This window comes from Heliangelus exortis, chromosome 14 (assembly GCF_036169615.1).
Source record: "Heliangelus exortis chromosome 14, bHelExo1.hap1, whole genome shotgun sequence".
Lineage (NCBI taxonomy): Eukaryota > Metazoa > Chordata > Aves > Apodiformes > Trochilidae > Heliangelus > Heliangelus exortis.
The window spans coordinates 11,310,053-11,332,083 of NC_092435.1; the positions used below are offsets into that span (position 1 = coordinate 11,310,053).

Here is a 22,031-nt window from a genome sequence, read left to right on the forward strand (position 1 = left end):
ATTGTGCTTTCCTGCATATTTGGATCCCTGGACTAGAGTCTGATCCCCATAATTGTATTGACAGGTACTGCTGCTGGGCTGACAAGAGAAGAACAGAGCATTGGTAGCAGTGACCAGAATTCAGTTTGGTCAAATTCACTGTTTTAACTCCTTAATCAATAGCAACAAATTATTTTTCCTTACTTTGAGAGCAAAAGAAAAGATGTGAAGCCTTTTGCTCCTGATGTGCAATCACCTTTAAGTATACCCTAATGCCACTTTTTCACTTTTTTGCACAAGGAAGCCAACAGATTTCATTAAAATCATCCTTCTTCACAGGTAAATTAAGAAAAGCTGAGCCTGGATGGGAGTTTGGTTCCCTCCCCACCCCTCACACCAAGCACAAATTCAGATCCAGAGCCTCATCTGAGCTCATTCCCAGCAGAATGGATTCTGCTCCTGTTTTCCCAGCTTTTCCCCCTCCTTGCTTGCACTTCACTAATCCAACTTAATACCCTAGGGAGGACTGCACAGAAAATACTCATCTTTTCCCTGCATCTCTTCCCAGCTCCAGGGAGTCTGCAAGCAAACACAGAAAACAGTTAAAGAAAAGGAGCAGTTTGGCAAGATTTAATTGGAACTGAAATTAAGACCAAGCCCCTTCTCACACTTCCCTTGCTGGGAAGGATTCCCCTCACATTTCTTCTGGACAGCAGGAATGGAAAACCCCTTAAAATTGAAAGCCACAGCATGGGGTTTCTTTCTCCATGTATCCCAGGTCATGAATATATTGAGAAATAAACTTTGTGTTGCTGGGTGATTTGCTGGGCTGCTTAACTCCCAGGCAGCCCACAGAGCCCTGGAAAGGCTGCATTTTTAATTTAACATCAGGGAACTTCATCCAAAAATCTGGTTTGAAGGACAGTTTGAACAAAATTACATGGAGAGAATTCAGTATTAATAAGAAATGAGTAAAGAATAAATCAAAAGAAGAAGACATTCTCCTTGGCCACACTCTCTCCTCACCAGGAAGCCACAGAAGATGTATACAACACAAGATGCAAATGTTGTGGCTCATTGCTTAACATTTCCTCAACTTCAAAAGCACAGATTTATCCCTGATGGCTTTATCTTGCCTAAATGGAGACCTGGACAAACAGTCCCTCCCAGATCAGTATTAGAAAAATCCAAGAGATCCATATTCTCCTTGCTTTCCACCTCCTCTCTTTCCCTACTCTCCTGCAGATTCCATAATGTCCAAACTGCAAATAGCAGCCTGGGCACAGCCCTGGCCAGGCAGCAGATTTGCAGACTGATAATTTTACATTTAATAAAAGCCCAACTAACAGTCTTAAACAATTCCTACAGGACAGTCCCAGGCTGGGTGCCATTTCCATCATTTGGCACCAATTTCTGTTTGGATTTTCTGCTTTTGTCAATAACACCCTGAGCACTTTGAGCAGTTGCCCAGATGACTTATAAAATAAATGGCCTTTAATATTTTTCTTCATTTTTCTAACCTAAGAAGCCTGTACCTTGGCATTAATAAAACAACTCACTTCTCCTTTTTTGGTCATCTAAAAACTACTTTCTTAGTCAAACTCCAAATTTTTAATTCCCTGAAACACATCCAAAACACAGGCAATTGCAAACCAGGCTACGTTCGAGTGGGGCTATGAGGTTTCTTCCATTAAATAATATTTTTAATACTAATTCTTTTTAGATTATTAAGGTCCTTAAATCTGTGCAAAAAGTCTCCAGGTCTCACTTCTTCACAATGTGCCAGATTAAGACACCCAGAGGCTGAGTCCAGCCAGAGGAGTCAACCATGACATGGAAGTCTCTTCCCAACTGGGAGCCCAAACCAATAGGACTTCCAAGGATCCTTCTTGGGAAGGGTGAGGGATCTCAGCTGGTTCCTCTCCAGTGCTGCTCTTGGCACATCAGCCTGGGGAAGAATGAAGAAATTCCTCTAATTCAGCACTTTCTGCCTTTACTCAACTCTTCCTGTGCCCTGCTCAAACTGCCAGCCACCCACTGGGGAAACACACAAGCCTGGACAAACCAAACACTGAATATCAGGGTGGTCACAGGGTCACCACAGCTCTGTAAACCCAAAATAAAGCAAGAACCAGGAAAATGCACCCTGGGAATCAGCAGCAGTGATTGCAGGAGGCAAAGTGCAGTGATCCCTGCATCCAGCTCAGGGCTGTGAAGATTCCATGAGAAAGTTGTAGCAGAGCCAGCAGACAGAAGCACAATATTTCTGCACCTCAGACAGAGGGGAGAGCACGTTCCACCTTCTTACTGAAGGCTGTGTGCTTACTGATGATGTGGGTGCTTTCATTGGGGGACTTAACTCAGGCTGGAGACCAGTCCCTGTTTCTTGGCTTCCTGATGCCCTGGACACCCCCACACTCCAAGGTAGCCCAGGGGGGCTGGGGATGCACTGGTAGGAGAAGTTTATCTCCTCTGGAGTCCCTCAGCTGCTGCTTGCAGCCTTTGGTTTCTTTCTGTGGAACCAACACAAGAAGTGGCTCCATCCTAGGTTGCGTTTGTTAAATAAAAATATTCAGTAAAACCACCCAAAAGCCATTGGGATGCAATGGCACTGCCTGTGATCAGTGACCTGGACATTTTGTGCCACAGCTGGGCTTGAGGGCAGCACAAGGAGTCAGAACTCTGCCAGCTTCCTTCCCAAGCATTCAAACACCACCCTGCAAACCCCTCTGCATAACATTCTGCCATTTAACTTGCCTAAGTTTTGCACTCTGATTATTCAGGTTTTCATTTTCTGTTCCAGGAAAGGTTTTTTGTCGTTCAACTGGCAGGAAAGAAGAATAAGAACAAATGGAATCTCTTAATTCAAAACTTTAGGTCAATTTCTTTTTTTAAATTAATTTGCAGTTATGTTCCCTGTTTCACTAAGTTTCAAAATGCTATTCCTTTGGAATAAAGGAGTAATACAATTCATGTACACAAAAAGAGAAGAAGCAGGCTTGAATCTGGGTTTTCTCTCACTCTTTGCTGTTAACCTGGTTACATCTCAGATTAGTAATTACTGAATTATCCAATCATCAACTTTATAGGGCTAAGCAAGGGACAGAACAAGTGAATAATGACCACTGTGTCCCTACAGAGTTGGCAGTGGAAAGCAGAAGTGTGCAGCCTCTGTAGTCGGGGAATAAGGAAACAAACACCCATCACCATGGCACATTAAGAAATTATATTATTGCACAAATGGGGAAATACTTGGAGGAGCATTAAGGGCTCCAAAATACAAGTTACACAACGTTCTGTGGGTGCAGTTCTGTCCCAGAGGACTCCAAGCAGACCCAATGCCTTAGGATCTGGGATTTCTCCACGGGGCTTCCTCCAGCAGGACCTGGGAGTCTGCAGAGAAGCCAAATGGAAAAGCAGGATGCAGGGATTAGAGGCAGCCCATGAGTCTTCATGGGAGAACTTCAGCTTCAAAGAACAAAACCCCCACAAAGCTAGGGCTTTCCAGTGGCATGGAGAGAGCAGAGGGAAATGAGAGCTTTCAGCACTCTCTGGGCTTGGCTCAGCTGCAGGGCTGCCACCAAAATCCACACCTGAGGCCAGGCTGGGCAGCAGTGCTGAGGGGCTGAGCAGTGTCCCAGGCTCAGAGCTGCACGGTTTAGTTTTACAGAGCTGCAGCCACGTTTAGGGAAGGGGCCGTTTCCACTTACCCTCCAAGAGAAGCAGTGTGGGTGAGAGATGGAAATTCCCTGGGAGTCTTGGGGCTTCTGCAAGGGGTTTGAAAGCCAGAGCTCTCCTGCAGTTACCATCATCCATCAGGTGAAGCTCCTCAGCTCCCTGCTCCCCTGTCTTGCAGCACTTGAGCAAAACATCAGCAAACAAAATTCCAGGAGCAGTGGCAAGGTGCCAGGCTGTTCCCAAGAAATGGCAATTTAATGAGATGTTAATAGTAGTGCTGTGGTTTGTTTCTCTCTGAAAGACAGCCCCAGATGAAGTCCACAAAAAAAACCTCCAGCAGGTTTTGTGCAAGTGACATGAGCTGAGCTCAGGGCAGTTCTGCTGCTGAATGAGGCACAAATTCCCCCTGGTTTGCTCCACTGAAGGTGAAGGGGGAATGGATCTGCAATCCCTGCCCGGGACAGGATGGAAGGAGGAAAGGCTTTGACCACTCAGGATTCAGAGGTCAATACTAAACCCTTTTATTTCCACATAAAACCCCCCAGGTTGCCAGAATGTGGTGGTGGCAGAGTTTGTTAGCAGCCAGGCACTGATTTATATTCCCAAAAGATTGATGGGGTTATCACAAATAAATTAACTCCAAGGAGATGCAGGAAGGAATTAAGTGGTGAGATTCTACTGGGGAAAAAAATTAGCTTAATTGAAACCAAACAGCTACATTTTGGAAACCTGCATGTAGAAGAGGAGGAAAACATCATCATTCCAATTTCATGTCTAAACTAGTGGCAAGGAAACTGGTTTACCATCTTTGTAGGCTTTAACCTGCAGAAAGTAAGAACATCAATTGGTAGAAACTGTTCCTCTGCTCACCTGAGGAAAAAATCTTGTGGGAAACAATCCTCCCTTCAAAGACAGGCAGACCTTGAGATTTATTTGCAAAATGGTTGTAAACCTCTGAAAACCCTAAGCAAAATGTACTAAAGGAAACAGCCACTAGATATCATCATTTGACTATTCATTAAATATCAGAAAAATGGGAAACCTTGACCTGGTATGTAAAAATCCCCATTACACAGCCCAGTAGATTCAGTCACCTTCTATACCCCACCCCAGTTAACAGGCTGGGGCATGACATCCTGACTTTAGGTCTTAGTTACTTGGGTAGATGTCTCTATATTTTCACAATCATTTTTAGGAAGAGAAAGTTTTTTTGACCACCCAGATCACTTTTCCCTCAGGAGCAGATGTTCAATGCTCCCACCAGTCACCAAACTACAGCATCTTCTTCCTCCTCCAAAATAAGCCCCAGGCCAGGAAGGTGCAATCTCTACATAGGTACAGTTTATTTAAGTCCAATACACTTTTTTTCCTACAGATTTCCTTCTTGGTAAAGGCCAAAGCAGACACGTTTCTAACTCTAAACCCCACCATTTAGGTTACAGTCAATGCAACTCATTAATAAGCTAAATGAATTAGGAACTTCAAGATTAATTCCTTGTGAATTAAGATCTCAATATTTGGAAGTATTCTTGCAAGCCTACTGAGATTTTCATTACAAATTCCAGCTCAGAGATGATTTTTTAAAAAGCCCAACAACTAAAGATGCTGGATTTAAAAAAAAAAAAAAAAAAAGAAAAAACCAACCACAAAACCCAAATAACTTTGATCTCTTCAAAGGACTGATCAGACCTCAAGGGCCTTGATTTACAAAGACAAATAAATACCTTTGCATTTGATGTGCTATTACCCAGAGATCACAAGATGCTTCATATTCTCTTAGAGCCTTGACAAAGGTTTATAAAACACACATTACACACCAGAGCTTAAGAGCTGTGTCTCAAAAAGCAGAAATTGGTTTAATTTGAGTTGTTTCACAGCAAGTTTCACCCAGAAGCTCTGCTGTTTAACTCATTCTATACATGGAATGGCAGCAGGAAAGAGATGCCCTTCCTAGGAGAAAAATTCTGCAGCCCAGGCAACAGTCTGGTTCATTTCTCATTTCACAGGGGTGACACAGGGATTTGTTCCCAGTTGCAATACTTAAAAAAGTTTTTACATGCAGAAGCTGTAACAGAAAAGGAATGAAAAAGGGTTTGTAAATTACAAGATTTTTGTCTCAAAATCTGCATTTCAATTTAAAAAAAAAAAAAATAGGAAGAAAGCTTGTACTACCTGTTCAGGAATGTTGTAACCACCTCAGCTTGCTGGGGCTGCAGGTGCCTCACTTCCAAGGAAATAAAGGCAAAGTCCATTCACTAGAAACACAAATGGAACATAAAACAGCAGCATCCTGGCAGAAAGCTGAGTGGATTTCATCAAAGAGGTAAAGATTTATTTAAAATTTATTTAAAATCATTTTTTCACAGAAAATTAGATGCTTGGACAGTCTTGATCAACTCCTTCACCTGGTTTTTCATGGTGCAGTAAGGAGCACATCTGCAAGAGCAGAGTCTTCATGCAGGGATCAGTCACTGTCTATGAGAATATATACAAAAGAATCCAGAGTCCTGAACATCTCCATCTGCTGATTCCTTAGCCAATGTGTTCAAGCTTTGCTGGAGCAAAATCTGACTTTGGATGTCCAAAAGTTTGGCTTCAACCATGTAGCCCAATCCAAAGTCCAGCAAAGACAATTTGGTTTTTTTCCTGAGGGGCTGGGGGGTGGATCAGTCTCTTAGAGGACAGTTTTACCAGCACACACCTGGACGGATTTTTCTTGCAGGAGATGGGATCTGATGGGATTTGAGTGCAATTATTCCTACAGCTTAAGTCTTAGGAGGAGGACAGGTACATTATAAAACCAGAGCTCACTAGCAGTTTTGAGAGAAATTCCTTCAAACTCCATATTAGAAAAAAAGAAAACACTGACTTGACTTCCTCTGCTAACAAAGCACGGTTTAAGCCTTAAAATATTTATTTGAAAAAGTCTGTAGTGTGTAAATGTTTCCACTTCCCTAATCCTTGGAGGGAATAATTTGTACCCAAATGTGATTCACCTCCCCAGCTCAGCAGATCAGTCAGGATGGCAGCTGCATCCTGCAGCTCCTCCTCACACAGGCTGGGTTGGAGATCTGTAAGTCTGGAGTACTGAATTCAGAGCTGTTTCTATTGTTAGTGGCAGTTTTACACAAACTGAACAGAGCTAAAGAGTGCAAGAGCACTTCTCTGGCTTTTGATGCTTCTATGTTCTGCTCCTGGGAGAGCTGAAAGCTGATCTGGTTCAGGTTATTCCTTATCGAACTGCACCCAAGGAGGTTTGTGACAGAACCACACCTGGCCAAGTTTTCTTCAAAAAGCTGTTTATAAAGCTCTGCCACTTTAGTTTCCATGTACTTGTTGAGCATGGAGTTTGAGAGAGGCTCCTCCCAGGGCACGATGCTCCTTTCTCCAGCTTCCTCTCCAGACAGGGACTTTACAGGTGGCTTTTTGGGATGCTCACACAGGGGGGATTCACCTGGAGGGATATCTGCAGACAGTAAAACAGGACCCTCAGCAAGCTCATCACAGACGTGGTCCAAAACACAACCTGAATCTCCCACACGGTCTCCCCCGATGTGCAGGTCAGGATAGTTCTGATAAATGCTGATGCACGAGCAGGATCTGTACAAATCCATCTGCTGAAGATTTTGCTCTCGTTTGGGGATGTACAAAGGTGTTGAAATGGTTCCTTTAACCGACACTTTCTGATCTTCTGCAGGTACCTCCTCTGTGCCTCTCCACTGCCCAGGCTCCATTTTGCTACTTCTGGCAGAGAACTCATCCTGCTTCTCAGGTCCATCAGCAAATCCTTTAATTTTGGGGTTGTCAACAAGTTTCTCTCTCCAGATTCCCTCTTGATCCCTTTTGGATGGCTGAGACTTGGGAGGCTTATCTTGATGACAGCTTTCTCGATATATGAGTTGAGTTAAGATGCCTTCTGCCAACATGATGATAAAATGTGTGTAAGAGTCTGATCACCAGGGCCCCATCTAGTCCTGTGAGTGAAAGGCAGAGCTGCTCAAACATATTTGGACAAAGAGGAATAATAATTCAAAATAAATACTGCACTTTTCATAAGGCTTTTTTTTTTTTCTAGATTTTTCTTTTTCTCTATAATTTTTTTTCAGTAAACAGTAACCTACATGCTTACCTATAATTTTAACCTCTTTTAATTGTTGTTTTAACAACAATTTAATTGTTGACAGCCTGTCAACAATTCAACCAGTTCTGGGTTCTTCAGCTGCAATATCACTTCTGTTCCTGGCTCTCTCTTGCCCTGTGGTTAATTGAGGTAGATCATACACACTGTAAAAAGCAACAAAATTATTGTAAATTGTCTATATCATTACCACCAGCTGCAAATCAGCTTTTTTTCTGTTGAAAGGCAACAATAAGAGGTGACATAGGAAGGAAATAAAGATCAAATTCAGACTTAGAGGTAGAATCTGAAGTAACCTGAGCCCTCTTATGAGGTGTCAAGGAGCTTCAGAAGATGCTGATAGTTCTTCAGGACCAGATCCAAAATGCAGTTCACATAAACAAATGTTTTTGGAGTCCCTCTGAATGATTATTTTAAAAGACATAAATTGTGAATTTGTCTTCCCCAGTGGTGAAGCAGTGAGCAGTATGATTGGGTGTCCAGAGGCTCCACAGTTTTACTGAATGCACATGAATAATTACAAGTTAGCCAAAATGCCTCAAAATGATCCCCTGAGTTCAGTGATTCCTTAGCTTTCCTTTCCAAGTCATCTACTGCTAAAAATCAAAGGGAATCTTCCCATTTAAAGCCATGTCTGACCTAAACTCCCTGAGGAAAACAGCATCTACACCCTCTTATGGAGGAATGGGAAAGAAAATTTCTCTGTGCTTCAAAACCTTATTTAATCTCTGCATACTTCAGGTACCTCCACACATGGTTTGGAACAGTTGGGAGGCGAGGGATGGGGCAGATTTCCTGAGGGATGCATAGTAAATCTCCCAAAGAACAGAACGCCCTGGTATGCAGCTGGAAACACACCAAAACCTCTGCTTTTATCACAGGCAATCAAGGCTCAATATTTCTCACAGTGCTGCCACTCTCCATCAGTAATAACACCACACAAGTCACTAGGTAGCTCACCCCACAAAGTAAACCTCTGCAAATTTAATATGATATTTGATATATAACAGGAAAGATCCTCCTCACTCGACTCATTTCATTCCATCTCTCAGCAACCAAACCACACACTCTGGTTGCCTCCTCCTGCAACGAAACACAATACACTGGGTCACTTTTTTAATCTCAGGGCTCCTTCCTGAAAGCTATCCTCAAACTCAGTTGCTTGAGAAATTTCCTACTTTCCTCCTAAATTTACACACCTTCATAGCACGACAGCTTGGGTTGATTTTTTTTATTATTTTTTGGGATCCTTTTTCAGCTTGAATTGCACCCTTCCCTCCCTGAAGCTGAGGCTAACACTGGAACTGGGATTCCTGCAAAGCAGGACAACATTTTCTTAAGCACTTAAGGGGCTTGAGAAACCAAGTGTCACTTCTGAAAGGGAGCACTTGGCAGCCTAAATCTTGCTGGATCTTCTTCTGTAAAACAGGACACAGAGGGGGGAAAAAAAATGGCAAAAAAGCCCAGACTTACCAGTCCTAGTAGCCCAGAACTCTCCCAGCACAGCAGCTGTAAGAGATGTGTCCTTACATACTCCTCCTTCACTGCTGGCAGCGTGGAAAAAAACCTGATGTGCACATGATTTAGTTCCTCTTTTTGTTTGTTTGTTTCCCTTTAAAAACAGAAGTGACCCTCCTGGAAAATCGTGTGGGTTTTGGATACAACGTGACAGCTGATGTGAAAGAGGATGTAAAAAAAAAAAGTGAATGGAGACGTTTCTGACTTGGGGGCAAGGCTGATGGCTCCCTAAGGGCAGTAATACCTCAGCTGCAAACAACAAAAGCTTCTCAAGTGTGCCTCAACTTCACCAGGCTGCTCGGAAGAGAAACCGAATCCCACCAAAGACTTCCAGCTGCAGAACTTCAGTTTTGGGCTCTTGTCCACCCGCCTAACAGATGCAGTTTATCCCCCTTCACCTTTTGAAGCAAAGAGCTGCATTTAAAGTCTCCTGACCTTCCTCTGGCACCTTCATTTCATCAAGGTCCTGATGAAACAGCGTTTGCTTTTAAAGCCCAAACGTGAGAAGCTGGCTCAGTGAAAGCAGCTGTGGCCAGGCTCTGTGTCACCCAGCCCAGACACATTCTCCGGGCTCAGGAATAACTCTGGCTCATCCCAGAGGTGTCCTTCCCCCCGAGGCTGAATCTCAGCTCATCCACAGAGCCAGTGGAAGAGATTCCTGATTATTTCTATTCTAAATTTCCATGCTTTTTTTTTTTTTTTTTTTTTTTTTTTTTAATTAAAAAACAAACTCAGAAGCTGAATCTCCCCCAAGTACTAGACAAAAGCTCTCAGACACTGCTTAGTGGCTTAGTGTAATGATAGGAGTGAGAGACAAATGTAAAATAAAACTAGAGTGTACAGATAACATTACAGCAACATATTGATTGCAACCCATCATTCAACGAGTTTTGGCAGTAAAATAATAATACCCCTTAGAAATTGATTAATGCAAGGCTTGAAATAACTATGACCATGCACGCTCAGTACAGACTTTTCGTTCCTCTTCCCTCCTCTATTCCACAAAAGATTTCAGCTTTCATGGAGGCAGAATGAAATCCCACCGAATTTAAACAAAAACTAATTTCATACTTAAAGGCTGTTTCGTTTTTCATCATCTGACGTGCTGGATGTGGGTGGGACTTCACCAGAGCACTCCTGCCCCTGGCTCTGGGAAGGGACCAAAGCTCAGAGGAAACAGAGGGGTTCAAATTCCGTGTAGTTTCAACCTTCACCGAGCTCCTAATCAGTCCCAGCTGCAGCCCTGGTTTATGTGTGGCTGCTTCAACGAAACACAAGAGCAACAGAGAGAGGGAGAAATTAAGTTTGATGATTAGTTTTGAGTTACTAGAAACAAATCGCCTTTTATTTCAGTCATGCTCAGGAGGCAAATGCATTGATATCCAAGGAAATTAGAAACTTTGGATCAATAAACTCTTAGGAAAAAAAAAAAATTAAAATTATATATATATATATTTACAAAAAATAAACCAGAACAAGGCAAACCCAGTTATTTCAGAAGCTGAACACAGACTGCAGTCAGAAGGAACAGCAACAGGACTGCCTGCCACAAAGAAAAATAAATTTAACTATGCCTATATGGGAAAAAAAAATAATAATACATCCTTGTGTACTCCTGTACATAACCACCATGCAGCGTGCCAACAAAGCCCCTGATTTCAGCCCAAACCGGGGGTTTTAAGTGCAGATGAAGTGGGATGTGGACTGCCTGCAATAACTCCTGTGGGGATGGTTTGTTTTTCGTTTTTTTTAAGCACAAGCGTTGCAAGGCTCCCGTTTCCCATTTAAGCCATCATCTTAAAGCACTTTTCACCACCTCTCGCAGTTCCCCATCGCCTCCTGGGCCAGCGGCTCCTCCTTGGACCCATTTGGTACCACCCAGCCCCAAACCCCACTGCCACCTCCCGGCTCCCCAGGACCCCCCCTCCAACCCTCTCGAGGAGGGTTTTTGGGTACAACTGGAAGGCACCCACCCATCCGAGGAGCTCACACAGTTTGGGGCTTTGGTTTTTGGTGGTTTTTTTGGGTTTTTTTGGAAGCAGCCGAATTCCGCTACACAGCGGCGGAGGGGAGGGACGGGCAGAGGCAACGGGGGGGGGGGGGAAGGGAGGGATAAGGGGAAGGCTCAAGGGGAGGGGGGGATAAGGGGAGACACCCAAGCGGACCCCCGAACCGGAGCTGCCGGGCGGTACCATCGGAGTGAGCTCAGGAGCCCGGGGCTGCACCTCAATACCGAGAGGGGCAGAGGCTGCCAGGGCTCGGCCGGGCCGTTCCGAGGAAGAGGTTGTGGAGAGGAAGCTGGGGAAGGGGGGCAGGAGGGTGCTCCGAGTGAGGTTCCTGAAGGTGGGACTGCGATAGATGCCGATGGAAACGGAACCGCTCCCCTCCTTTACACCGCACCGCACCGCACCGCACCGCACCGCACCGCACCGCACCGCACCGCACCGCACCGCACCGCACCGCACCGCACCGCACCGCACCGCACCGCACCTCTGAGGAGGGGTGCGGGGGGTTAAATACCGGAGGGGGCGGGCCTTCGGGCTGACTGACAAGAAGCTCAGCCAATGGAAAGGGAGGGGCGGGCTCGGGCCTGTCGCTGAGTGGCTGCTGGTTGCCGCGGCAACGGCGCGAGGCGGCGGTCGCTGAGGAGCCGCGGGCGCCATGAATGTGGCGGGGCCGGGGAGCGGGGAGCGGGCTGAGCCCCGGCTCCCGCGGCGGCTCCTCGGCTGCCTCCCGCCCTCCCGCACTGCGGATGGGGAAGGGAGAAGCTGCTGGAACCGGGGGGTGGGCGTTAAGGAGCGGCGGGAGCGGGTGTGCGGTGTGTCCGTCAGTCAGGGCCCGGTGAAAGTAAGGGAAAGTAAATGGGATTCATTCTAATGAGGAACAGCATCCGAAACCTTTTTATCTCACATGAGGGACCATTTTTAAGACACTAAGGAAGGGCAAGTTTGCAAGATAGCAGGAAACACCATTAAAAGGCAGCAATGGGACAGACAGCTCAAAACAAAACCAAAAAAAAAAAAAAACAGAAAAAGGTTGATGCTCCAACCTTGGTTGCTCACCGTGGTTGATGCTTGGTGAGCAAGCAGCCTCCTCACAAACCCCACTTGGAAGAATTAAGTTAAGAATGAAGTTACTGCAGAGGATGGGAACTGAAATCTGGGGTTGAGGGAAATCCTCCTGCAGTTTAGGGGCTGGGAAAGCATCTTCTGCAGCTCTCCAGATCTTTAGGTGGTGCAAAACCAGCATGTGAAGCTTAAAAAAATGTCCCTGCTGGATCTCCCAGGCAAATGGAGATGGGAACAATGAATACTTTTAGTTGAAAAATGTATCCTACACCGCCCTCTGGCAACACGAATATTAAATTACACAGTTCCCTTGCTGTGAGCAGCATAAAGCTAATTAATTACACATTTAAAAAAAAAAAAGAAAGCAACTGAGACTGTCAGGCGAGCTCTGCAGGTGCAGGGTGAGGCTGAGCTGTCCTGCCTGCTTCCCGTTTGGAACCATCATGGGGCAAGGCTGGGAAAGCAGGTTAATTAGGAGGTACATTCAGTGTTCTCCTCACACTCCTAAGTCGATTTGGTGTAGGTGGATCCTAAGTAATTAAAACTCATTAGTTGGTGGAGGTGAGAGCTCCAGCCCAGGAGGGGTGACATGCACCAGCGGGTCCATTATACTCCCTTCCTTGTCCAGATCCTGTAGGTTTAAAATAAAGCAGTGTTTTCCCCCTGGAAAATCCACTTCTTTCCACTTCAAACTGTGAACAAATCATGCAAACAAGTCAATGGTGTGAGAAAGCTTCTAAAACAACTTTATTGGAATGATACAGGAATGGTTAATATACAGGTTAAATCCTCAACGCTCACCTTCTACATAGGAAAAAAAAACAAAACGTAAAGAAATGAACAAACGTGGTTCTTGCACCCATCATTAACCCAACACAGGTTTCAGAAATAGAAAAATAGCATATAGGCAACACATTCCTAGCACCCCTAAGTTCATGCAAGATATCTGCATCAAAATGAATGCAAGTTTTCCACGCAGTCCCACAACAAAGAGATATTTGGGGTATTTTTCAGTTTGTGTTGGTGTCTTGTTCCCCGGACAAAGAAATAATTCAGTCTGTCTCAACAGAGCTCCCTCAGGAATGCTGATACAGTTTGAAAGCTACCATATGGAAAGGGTGGGGGACCAGACAAGGGGAGTGATTTTGCTTTCTTAAACGTGGCAATTTTCTTGACCGTCTGAACCGGGGATTGACCTCATTTCAGAATGTTTCAGGTCGCTGAACTGACAGAATTTGGCAGCAACTTTCAATTCCAGCTTCACCAAAATAACGACTCTAATTCAGAAAACTCACACCCTCCTTTCCTTACACAGGAAACACAGCAAATTGGCACGAGTACAGTGGCTTGTGTGTCAAATCCCACAATGTATACACGGAAGTGTAGACTTTTTATAGGCTTTTCTCAAAACCTTGACCCTTGGTTTAGACACAGGGAAAGATGACACCAATATTAAGAAAGAAAAATCACTTCAGAAAGAGGGAATCATGGTGAACAACAAAAATCAAACCTGACGTATCTTCCATCCCCAAAAGATGTTACATTTCACCCGAGTTCAGTAATTCCTGAAAAAAACTTGTTAATGCAAAAGCACAGATGTGTAAGTGTTGGAGGGAAGGCAACATCCACCTACCCCTACCCTTTTTGATGCTTTTGTAAGGATGAGCTTCAAACTGACTCCCCAGCTCCCAAATCAGAGCAGCTAAAACATCAATTAAAGGTCATTTTAACCAACTTGGCCCCATGCTCTATCCTACTCACTCTGTGGAAGTTTCCCCCCAAGCTCTGGAGAAGCTCAGCAGGTGGCTGTGGTTTCTCTTGCAGACAACGATGACAAAATCTTGAGCTGTAATGACCAGGGCAAAAGCCTCAAAGAAAAACTGGTGAGGACAGTACTTAATTACCATGCTTTAAATATCTTTGAAAATTTAAGTTTTATCCTGTTCCTAATTCCAGACTTCAAATCGAGGAAACAGACAGGGCCAGAAAGCAAATAAAATCAAACGTGTGCAGAGCTATTGTTAAAATGATCCTCTAACTACTGCAAAGATTAATTATCCTACTGTCTTTTGATGCTTTGGGGGAGTAAGTACATTATGTGGTGCATAATTTACCCACACACTTTTAAAACCTGCTTCTTGTGCTCCAGGGCACTTGTAATTATTTGTATTTTGGCAGAATATGGCCAAGAAATACAGACTATTTCATGAGCACAGGGAGAAAAAACAGGTTAATGTTGCACGTGGTAAATTCACAAATACGAGACACTTTCATGGATCTGCAGTTCCTGTGCTGGCTTGATGATGTGGCAGTAACAAAGGAAAAAGTTAAAGGTTTTAAACCTTAAAAAAAAAGTCTTGTGTAATTACAGCAGTTCTTGCTATTCAAACATTTATTTCCTCTTTTGAAAAAATAGTGTATGAATCTAACAACTACTCAAACATGCAAAAGGATGCCTAATGCTCTAAGCAGTGTGAACTGGTATTTTTGTAGAGAAATACATTAAAGGCTTTCACCCTTACACAGGTAAGGAAATGCCATTTCTGGCCAGTTTGGCTTCTTTGCAACATTACCTGGGAACTGGTGTGTGCACTGAACCCTGCACACAGCTCCTGCCATCACCAACCTGCCAAGGGAGAGGCTGCCCACTGCCCAAATCCCTTTTTCTTTGTCAAAAGATCCCACACGGATCCCTTCAGTGAGAAATACACGGCTTTTTTTTTTTTTTTTTTTTCTTTTATCATCTGTACAGTCAGTGTGTTACAACACAAATCTTAAATATCCATTCTACAAAAAGAACAAATGTAACTTTCAGAAGTGACTACAATGACTCTACGACACGATCCCACCTACGGGTTCATCTGGAACCAGAAAAGACACTGAAAAATTACTGTGTGACTCAGTCACAGCTCTGAGGCAGCTCAGGCACTACAGTATCTGACAAGGTTTTAGATGCTGTTGCTTGTTTAAAATAAGTTGGTTCTGTATGCATAACCCAGTCTGTGGTATTAGTATTAAAATAGTTTCTTAAGTTTACAGAAAATGGACAAATTGCCAAGACAGTTTAAATTATGTGAAAACCATTCATGTCTAATTGCTTCCGTTTCCTATGCTGCCAACTCTGGAATAAAACACTCTGTGCTCTCTACCTTTATGTTCACATTTTCATCCTGTGTTCAAATTTGTCTGACGTCGGGTGAATGCTGCAAGCACCAATTGATTGTTAGAAATCACATCTACAATTCTTGAAGCAGAGACAATTGGACTGTTGTATAAAAAGCTGTGGAAAATTCCCTTTACAGAACATTTAAGGCAGTTGAAATTCACGCTTGCTGCTTCGCCAGTGCTTCAGCTTCCTGGAAAAACAGGGGAGAATGACACGTTACTGCTTGGTGAAATGTGGCAATTTACACATACCAGTGCCAGGCACCCAAGTAGGACCTGCAGGAATATTCCACCCTGTGCCCACAGACAGTTTTGACCATAAAAATTTTAAACAAAAGAAGATACGAGCTATCCCTCGCTTCATGTTAGGCCACAAGAACTATTTTGAGCTAAAAGATTATCTGAAAACTATGGTCCCAAGGAAGAGGAATTCTTATTTAATAGAAATCTCTACATCCAAAAAAAAAAAGAAAAAAAAAAGTCCCTAGCCATACACACAGCTGGGAGATGCTCCAGGAGAGGACCTGTCCGTGAACTGGGTCCTGGGGATGGCAGCAGGGACAGAGCTGCTCCTACCAGCCAGGCCCAGGGTCCCAAACCACAAGGACTGGGACAGATCCCATGCCTCTGGCTACATGAGAACATTCCTGTGGAGCTTCTGGGCTGAAGGAGCTGCTGAATGTTTCAGAATGAACATGAAAAATATGTGTGTTTCAGAAGAAACATTAAAAACCAAGAGCCTGCATCTTTCAGCCTTCGGAAGATGATCAATGGGAACAGAAGGACAAGAGAAAAAATACAAAAGTCACTTCATTCAGTTGATGGTTTCTACAAGTGTCCTTTGGACTGAAGATTAATTTCATTACCTGTTAGCAGCAAGATGGCCTGAAAACCCAGACCCAGAGCACTCCCAGCAGCACTGCAGGGTGGACAGCGTGGCTTTTGGCTTTTTAAAGGAAAAAGTTTGACATTGGCTAAACTCAGCTTTTATGTTAACAGAGTTGTTTGCTTTGGCTTTTGTTTGCAGAAAAATACTGAAGACAACAACATCATTGTGAACCTGAGCCAGGATGCTAAACAAATAAAGAACAAGAGGAGGAAAGACCAAGCAGAAGTCTTTAAGAGTGAGGACGCAGGGGGTGAGCCCAGCCCAGGGGGCAGGAAGTACCAGGAATATCTCCCTTATCTCAGCCGTGGTGGATCACTGGGGTTTTCCTGGCTCCCAGCCCAAGCACTTCTCCATCCTGCTGCCTTTTAACTCCAGGGCGTGGGAACAGCCCTGCTGGGACAGCAGCTCAGGTCTGTGCTGCTCCTTCCTCTGTCATGGGGCAGAGAGCAGGGCCAGGAGGTCACAGCACCCAGAGCCAGAAGGTCACAGCACCCAGAGCCAGGCCACAGCACCCAGGCTGCTCATGCAAGGGCAGCAGGGTAGAAAAGGCAGGTGAAGAGTGAAGGAAAGGTTAGAGAGGACTACAAAGCCTGGGGAAAAGAAAAAGAAAAAAGGATGTTTGATATTCTCTAAAAGGTGAGTGCTTCTTTGAGTCACGACAAAGAGGAGATGGTTCCCTGGCTTTAGAACAATGCCACTACTGAAGTCACATTAGCTTGGTCTTGTGTTATTTTTCTGATAGAAAATGCAGGACAAAGCATTTATCTTCAAAACAGGCAGTGATAAGCTGCAGAGGTATTTCCCTTATCTCCAGAGAAGAGGGTACAAATAACTCCAAGAACATGCTACCCTGTTTGTCTTGAAGGTCGAACTCCACTTCCTTGGGCTTGGTCCTGCAGGTTACCTGGCTCAGCTTTTCAGATCTGACATTATTGCCCTTTCACACTTTTTCTTATTTCTCCCTCAAGCCCCCTCCCTGAGCATGCTCTCAGCCCTTCAATAAGTAAGGGAAGAAGAAGGGATATTTAAGACAAACTGATTGGCTCCCCTTCCCCGGGGTTTGTCAGTCATTTACACACTGAGTGCCCAAAGCACAAACCAATGCACCAGGGCTCACTAAACAGTTATTTGCATTTCCCATGCTCACTTCTGAGCCTCTTGTTCAGCATTAACATTGGACCTTTGTGTCCAGAATCAAGCCACTCTCCAAATCTCTCCTGGTGACATTTAATGAGGTTTGATGTCAAGGTCATCTCTGTGCAATTGCACACAGGTAGATCTCAGGTTCTTTCTATTTGATGCAGCAACACAGGCAGAGGTAAAGTCATTAACTATGAGATCACAGCCAGGCTGCAGTCAGCTATGCCCTAAATGCCAATTTCAGCATCTACAAATCAGTTTCTCCTCCTTGGTAGCAGGCAATCAGCCTGACTTGACATCATGTAATTGCAGGATGGAAACCAGAAGTCAGAGCACAGCAGAACTCGCTGGGTACGAGGTCACTTGGGCAAAGGTTTGATTTGCATCTCTCTGTGCTGCAGCAGAGCAGCACTGCATTATGTTCCTCCTTTTTAAAACTCACCTTTTCCCTTAGCTGAGGAGAGCATCAGAGCAACTGATAGCTGTGCAGGCTGCTTCTGCAGTCTGGCAGGATAAACAAGCAGTGATGTTCATAAAGGTTACAGAGACAGATGATCCGATTCCTGACAGCAGTGACTGCTCTTCAGCTCCACTGCCCTTCCCAGACCTGGGCTGTGGGGAACAGGTTCAGGCTTTCCTGCATCCTGTGGTCTCAGGGCTGCCTTCTCCCTCCTTGGCTCCACCCTGCACACTCTTTTGTGCAGGACTTTTTGTGCAGATGTTCCAAAAAACTGAAACAAGACTTAGTGTGTGCAGCTGGGCACGTATCACTGCTTTCCCTCTCTGCAGGTCTCTGTACCAGGCTGTTTTACCTCACTACCCTACCCACATCAGTGAAACTGCCAGAAATGAATCTGGCTCCCAAAACTGCTTCAGTCTGACCCACAATTTGTAATGATCACCCCTGACAGATCACCATCCACCTTTAAAATTAGGTCTCTTAGTGCTGTGCACAGCCTGACCTTTAACTCCTACATGAATAAAGTTGAAAGGAAGCTGCGTGTTTATCCATCGGAACACGAAAGCTGGAAGTGACCTGGAGGATCCTGCTGCTGTCAAATGAAACGTATAAAGCAGCTTGTCCTATCCTATCAAAATCAAAAGGAGAATTCCAGCCCAATGCATCCACAAAGCAGCAACCCAGTTTGTAATTGGCAAAGGAAAATAAGGCTTCAGATAATGAGCTGAAGGAAAAAATCTCTCCGAAGCAAGAGAACATTATTTTAAAAACAAGGACTCTGGTTTCAAGGTATGCTCTAGTACAAAAATCTCATCAAAACCTCACATGAATTGTTTCTTCACTGAACTGAAATAATTCTTTGGGTTTGTAGCAATTTTTTTCCATCTAGACATCTTGTGCCTTCTTCAGTGCAAATATGAACTATTCTTCCACCTGGCTCCCAGACAGTACAACAAAAATAATTCCAGTGGCAAGAGACAATTATTACTAGTGAAGAACTTCACCCAGCTCTTCTTTCTAAAGCCACAAAAGCTTTTCCATTGACTTAAGAAAGAGTCAGGTATCTCTGCAGTGAGGATACCAAAAGAGCATCTGTACTCAACACTGAGATTTTCTGCTAGAAGATAGCACAGCATCCTCCAAATAAACCAGCACATAGCAACAATGGGTGGATTGACTGGAGCAACCACAGAACAGGTAAAAAGACACGACTGTGAGCAGAGAAAAACAAGGTGTAAAACACAGGTGGTGGTTTACTGTGAGGGAGGTACACACCTACCTTTGAACCAGGTGGGGCAGTCAAGCCTAAGAAGGCGTAGACAGCGTTGTTCTCGCGAGCTTCGAAGAAAGCTTCGTAGTCCTGCACCCCAGGAGCCAGGGAGGGGGAGATAAAAGACACAAGGATGAATTGTTAGCAAGGAGCACAGCTCAGTTTGGTGTGTTCCCCAGCCCAGCCCACCCCGAGCAAACCCTTTCCTGTGGGTAAATGAAAACTTCTGAGCATGGTCCCAGGTATTTACTGTTAGCAGCGATAGCACAGGGCTGGTGCTGTCTGGAAAGTGGTGAGCTGGGAGTTCCAGTATCTGTGTCAGGAATTTGCAATATCTGCAGAAAACAAGATGCTGCTGTGAGGTGTCCCCCAGAGGGGCAGCCTGCTCTGGCAGGGATGTCCCTCCCACAGGAGCAGGCACCGTCATCAGAAACACTGCTACCAACTACTGATCAGTAATGGCAGCTGTGCAACCCTTACACCTGCTGAAAGTTTAAATTTAACTGATAAACTGAGAGTGCATCCTTCCCTATCATGCTTCCCATTCATGAACAGTTGATCCAAATGAAGGAAAATCAGGTGGGACTGTTGGCTGCACACAGAGTGCACTGCAGCTGCTCTGAACATTCACCCAGCCACCTCCCAGGAAAATGAAGGTGAACCCAATGAAATGCTGCTTCCTTCTCTGCCCTTTTTTACAGGTGAGGCAGAATTCAGTGCTGGACAAACACCCCAGCTTAGTTGTCTGCTCAGTTAGGAAGAGCAGGCACAAAGCCCACCTCGTGGCTCAGCAACAGCAGTTGCCAAATGGACCCAGGAGGTTTGTTCAAGTCCCCCCCGTTGTCCCAGTTACCACATTCTTCCCTCCCTCCCATCTCCAAACTCAGCACATATCTGTCTGATGACTTTCTGATGACTTTCCCTCTCTCCCTTTTTAACTGAAGCAACAGTCCCAGCTTCCTCCAGCTTTCCTGGGGCATGTTTTGATGCCCTGGCTGAGGAAAGCAAGGCAGGGCAGCAGCTGGGAGCAGGCTCAGGCTGGGGCTGAAGTCAGGGAGGGAGTGCTGCTTCTCTGCCTGTCTGTCTGGTAAGCAAAAGCCTAAGAAATAACAAAAGCTGTTTGAAAACAGCAGAGCAGAGGCAGCTCTGAGAAGAGCCCATTGCAGCTGGAAGAGAAGTAGAGGGAGCAGAGGATTCAGACAGCCTAGAGATCCAGGATGTCAAATTATTGTACGTGTAGCATTGGGGTGCTGGCTTGATAAAAATGTGTTTGATGATGTTAAATCCTCCCTGAAGCCTTTCTGTTGACAGTGCTGGGGATGCTTGATAACAAAGGGGGTGTTTATCTTGCCAGTGCATAGTCCAGCAGCCTGCTTCGAAGCATCTACCAGGAAAGGAATGCCTGGGGCTGAGGAGCAGGGCTCAGGCCAGCCTGCACAGCAGCTCCAGTTACAGCCTCTCTGCTCTGCACAGGCCAAGGAAACTCAGTTTGCTGATCCCCCTGCCAGAAAAGCTGCAACACACAGGGAAGGTTGTGCTTGAGGTGGATCAGATAAAGACATAAAGAGACTCAAGTATGTGGACACGGAATTAACTTTTCCCTTCCTGGAAGCTAAGCTGGAGTAACCTGAACCCAGCTGCACACATTGGCCCAAAGTTCCAAGTGACACCAATCAAAATTCAGGGGATGAAATAAACCCACAGCTGCTCTGAAGCATCTCTCTCCCCAAAATAAGGGCAGGAACAACTGCCACGGGTGGCAGCTGGGGGGCCACTGGAAGCATTTCTGACAAGCAAGCACCCAGACCAGGGTGCCTGCAGCTTTTCCTCCTCCTGTCCCACCGTGCTGCAGAGGAAAGCCCCATCCTGCTGTGCACAGCTGCAGCAGAAACTTGGCAACAGTTCACTGAGAAAGGACAAGTGCCCAGTGAACTCTTGGTATCCCTAATGCACAGGAACACCAAGGGAGAAGGGTGACACTGTTGCAATTAGAACTTCCTCCCGGTACAAAAATATTTACTCTATTTTTTGTTTGTTTTTAAAGCAAAACTGAACAGAGATTTCCAGCTCTCTGTGACTGCCCCCTTCCCAGCTTCCAGCTGCAGACAACTATTGATCACTCCAAACCAACCTCTTTCCATGTCACAGCCACAGTCAGTAAAAATTTTGAAAAGCCAAATGGTACACAAGCTCACTGTGGATATTGTTTCAAGTTCTGCTTTTATTACAAGCATGAAAAAAAAATCCTGGCACAATGAGAATAATTTCTTTCATTAGCCACAGAATCACCTCACAAAGGTCCAGAACTGGCAGATTCTGACTTACAGACTTCACAGGTCAGGACCAGACTGCAAAACAACTTAGAAACCAATGCACAGCACTGGAGGAATGCAGACTATGAGCCCTTTTCAGAAGATATTAAGCTTTAAAAATAAAATTAACACTTAATCTAATAATCATTCAAGCATGGTCTGCTGAGTAGAAGTGCTGGAGGGCAACTTACTTTTGATCAAGCATTGAAATAATTACAAGTAGGAATCATATTTGCAACACAAGTTTTTATCTGTTCAGGGCACTGGAGTAAGTGGAGCACAACGTTCTGCAAGCAGTACACAAAAAACTGATCCCAAGATGGATAAGAAAACTGATTTATGGTCATGGCAGACATATGCAGATGAACACACTTATTCTGGAAGATGAACAGGTTACAGAGCAATCTGAAATCT

At 44.8% G+C, this 22,031-nt stretch overlaps 2 protein-coding genes across 3 annotated transcripts in view; both read right to left on the reverse strand.

Annotated features, from left to right (window-relative positions):
- Nucleotides 1-5,963: 5,963 nt before the first annotated feature.
- Nucleotides 5,964-10,008, reverse strand: LOC139802522 (TLR adapter interacting with SLC15A4 on the lysosome-like). Of its 2 annotated transcripts, XM_071757738.1 has the most exons (3): nucleotides 9,269-10,008; nucleotides 7,840-7,941; nucleotides 5,964-7,650 (listed from the first exon to the last, which is right to left on the reverse strand). In XM_071757738.1, the coding sequence occupies exon 3, from the start codon at nucleotides 7,581-7,583 to the stop codon at nucleotides 6,675-6,677; it is 909 nt and encodes a 302-aa protein (XP_071613839.1). In that variant the 5' UTR covers nucleotides 7,584-7,650; nucleotides 7,840-7,941; nucleotides 9,269-10,008; the 3' UTR covers nucleotides 5,964-6,674. The 2 variants fall into 2 exon arrangements, with proteins under 2 accessions (XP_071613839.1, XP_071613840.1); XM_071757739.1 differs by lacking the exons at nucleotides 7,840-7,941; nucleotides 9,269-10,008 and adding an exon at nucleotides 7,787-7,837 and having other exon boundaries at nucleotides 5,964-7,631.
- Nucleotides 10,009-13,104: 3,096 nt separating this feature from the next.
- SH3BGRL (SH3 domain binding glutamate rich protein like) overlaps nucleotides 13,105-22,031 on the reverse strand; it is a 31,888-nt gene continuing 22,961 nt past the window's right edge. The window contains exons 3-4 of the mRNA XM_071757397.1: nucleotides 19,315-19,395; nucleotides 13,105-15,737 (exon numbers count right to left, since the gene is read on the reverse strand). Of these exons, the coding sequence (XP_071613498.1) occupies nucleotides 15,705-15,737; nucleotides 19,315-19,395 (114 nt within the window). The 3' untranslated portion in view covers nucleotides 13,105-15,704. The remainder of the gene's footprint in view (nucleotides 15,738-19,314; nucleotides 19,396-22,031) is intronic.

Bases quoted from the DNA above. Each gene is read 5' to 3' on its own strand.
- LOC139802522 (XM_071757738.1), bottom strand. From the start codon at position 7,583: ATGTTGGCAGAAGGCATCTTAACTCAACTCATATATCGAGAAAGCTGT.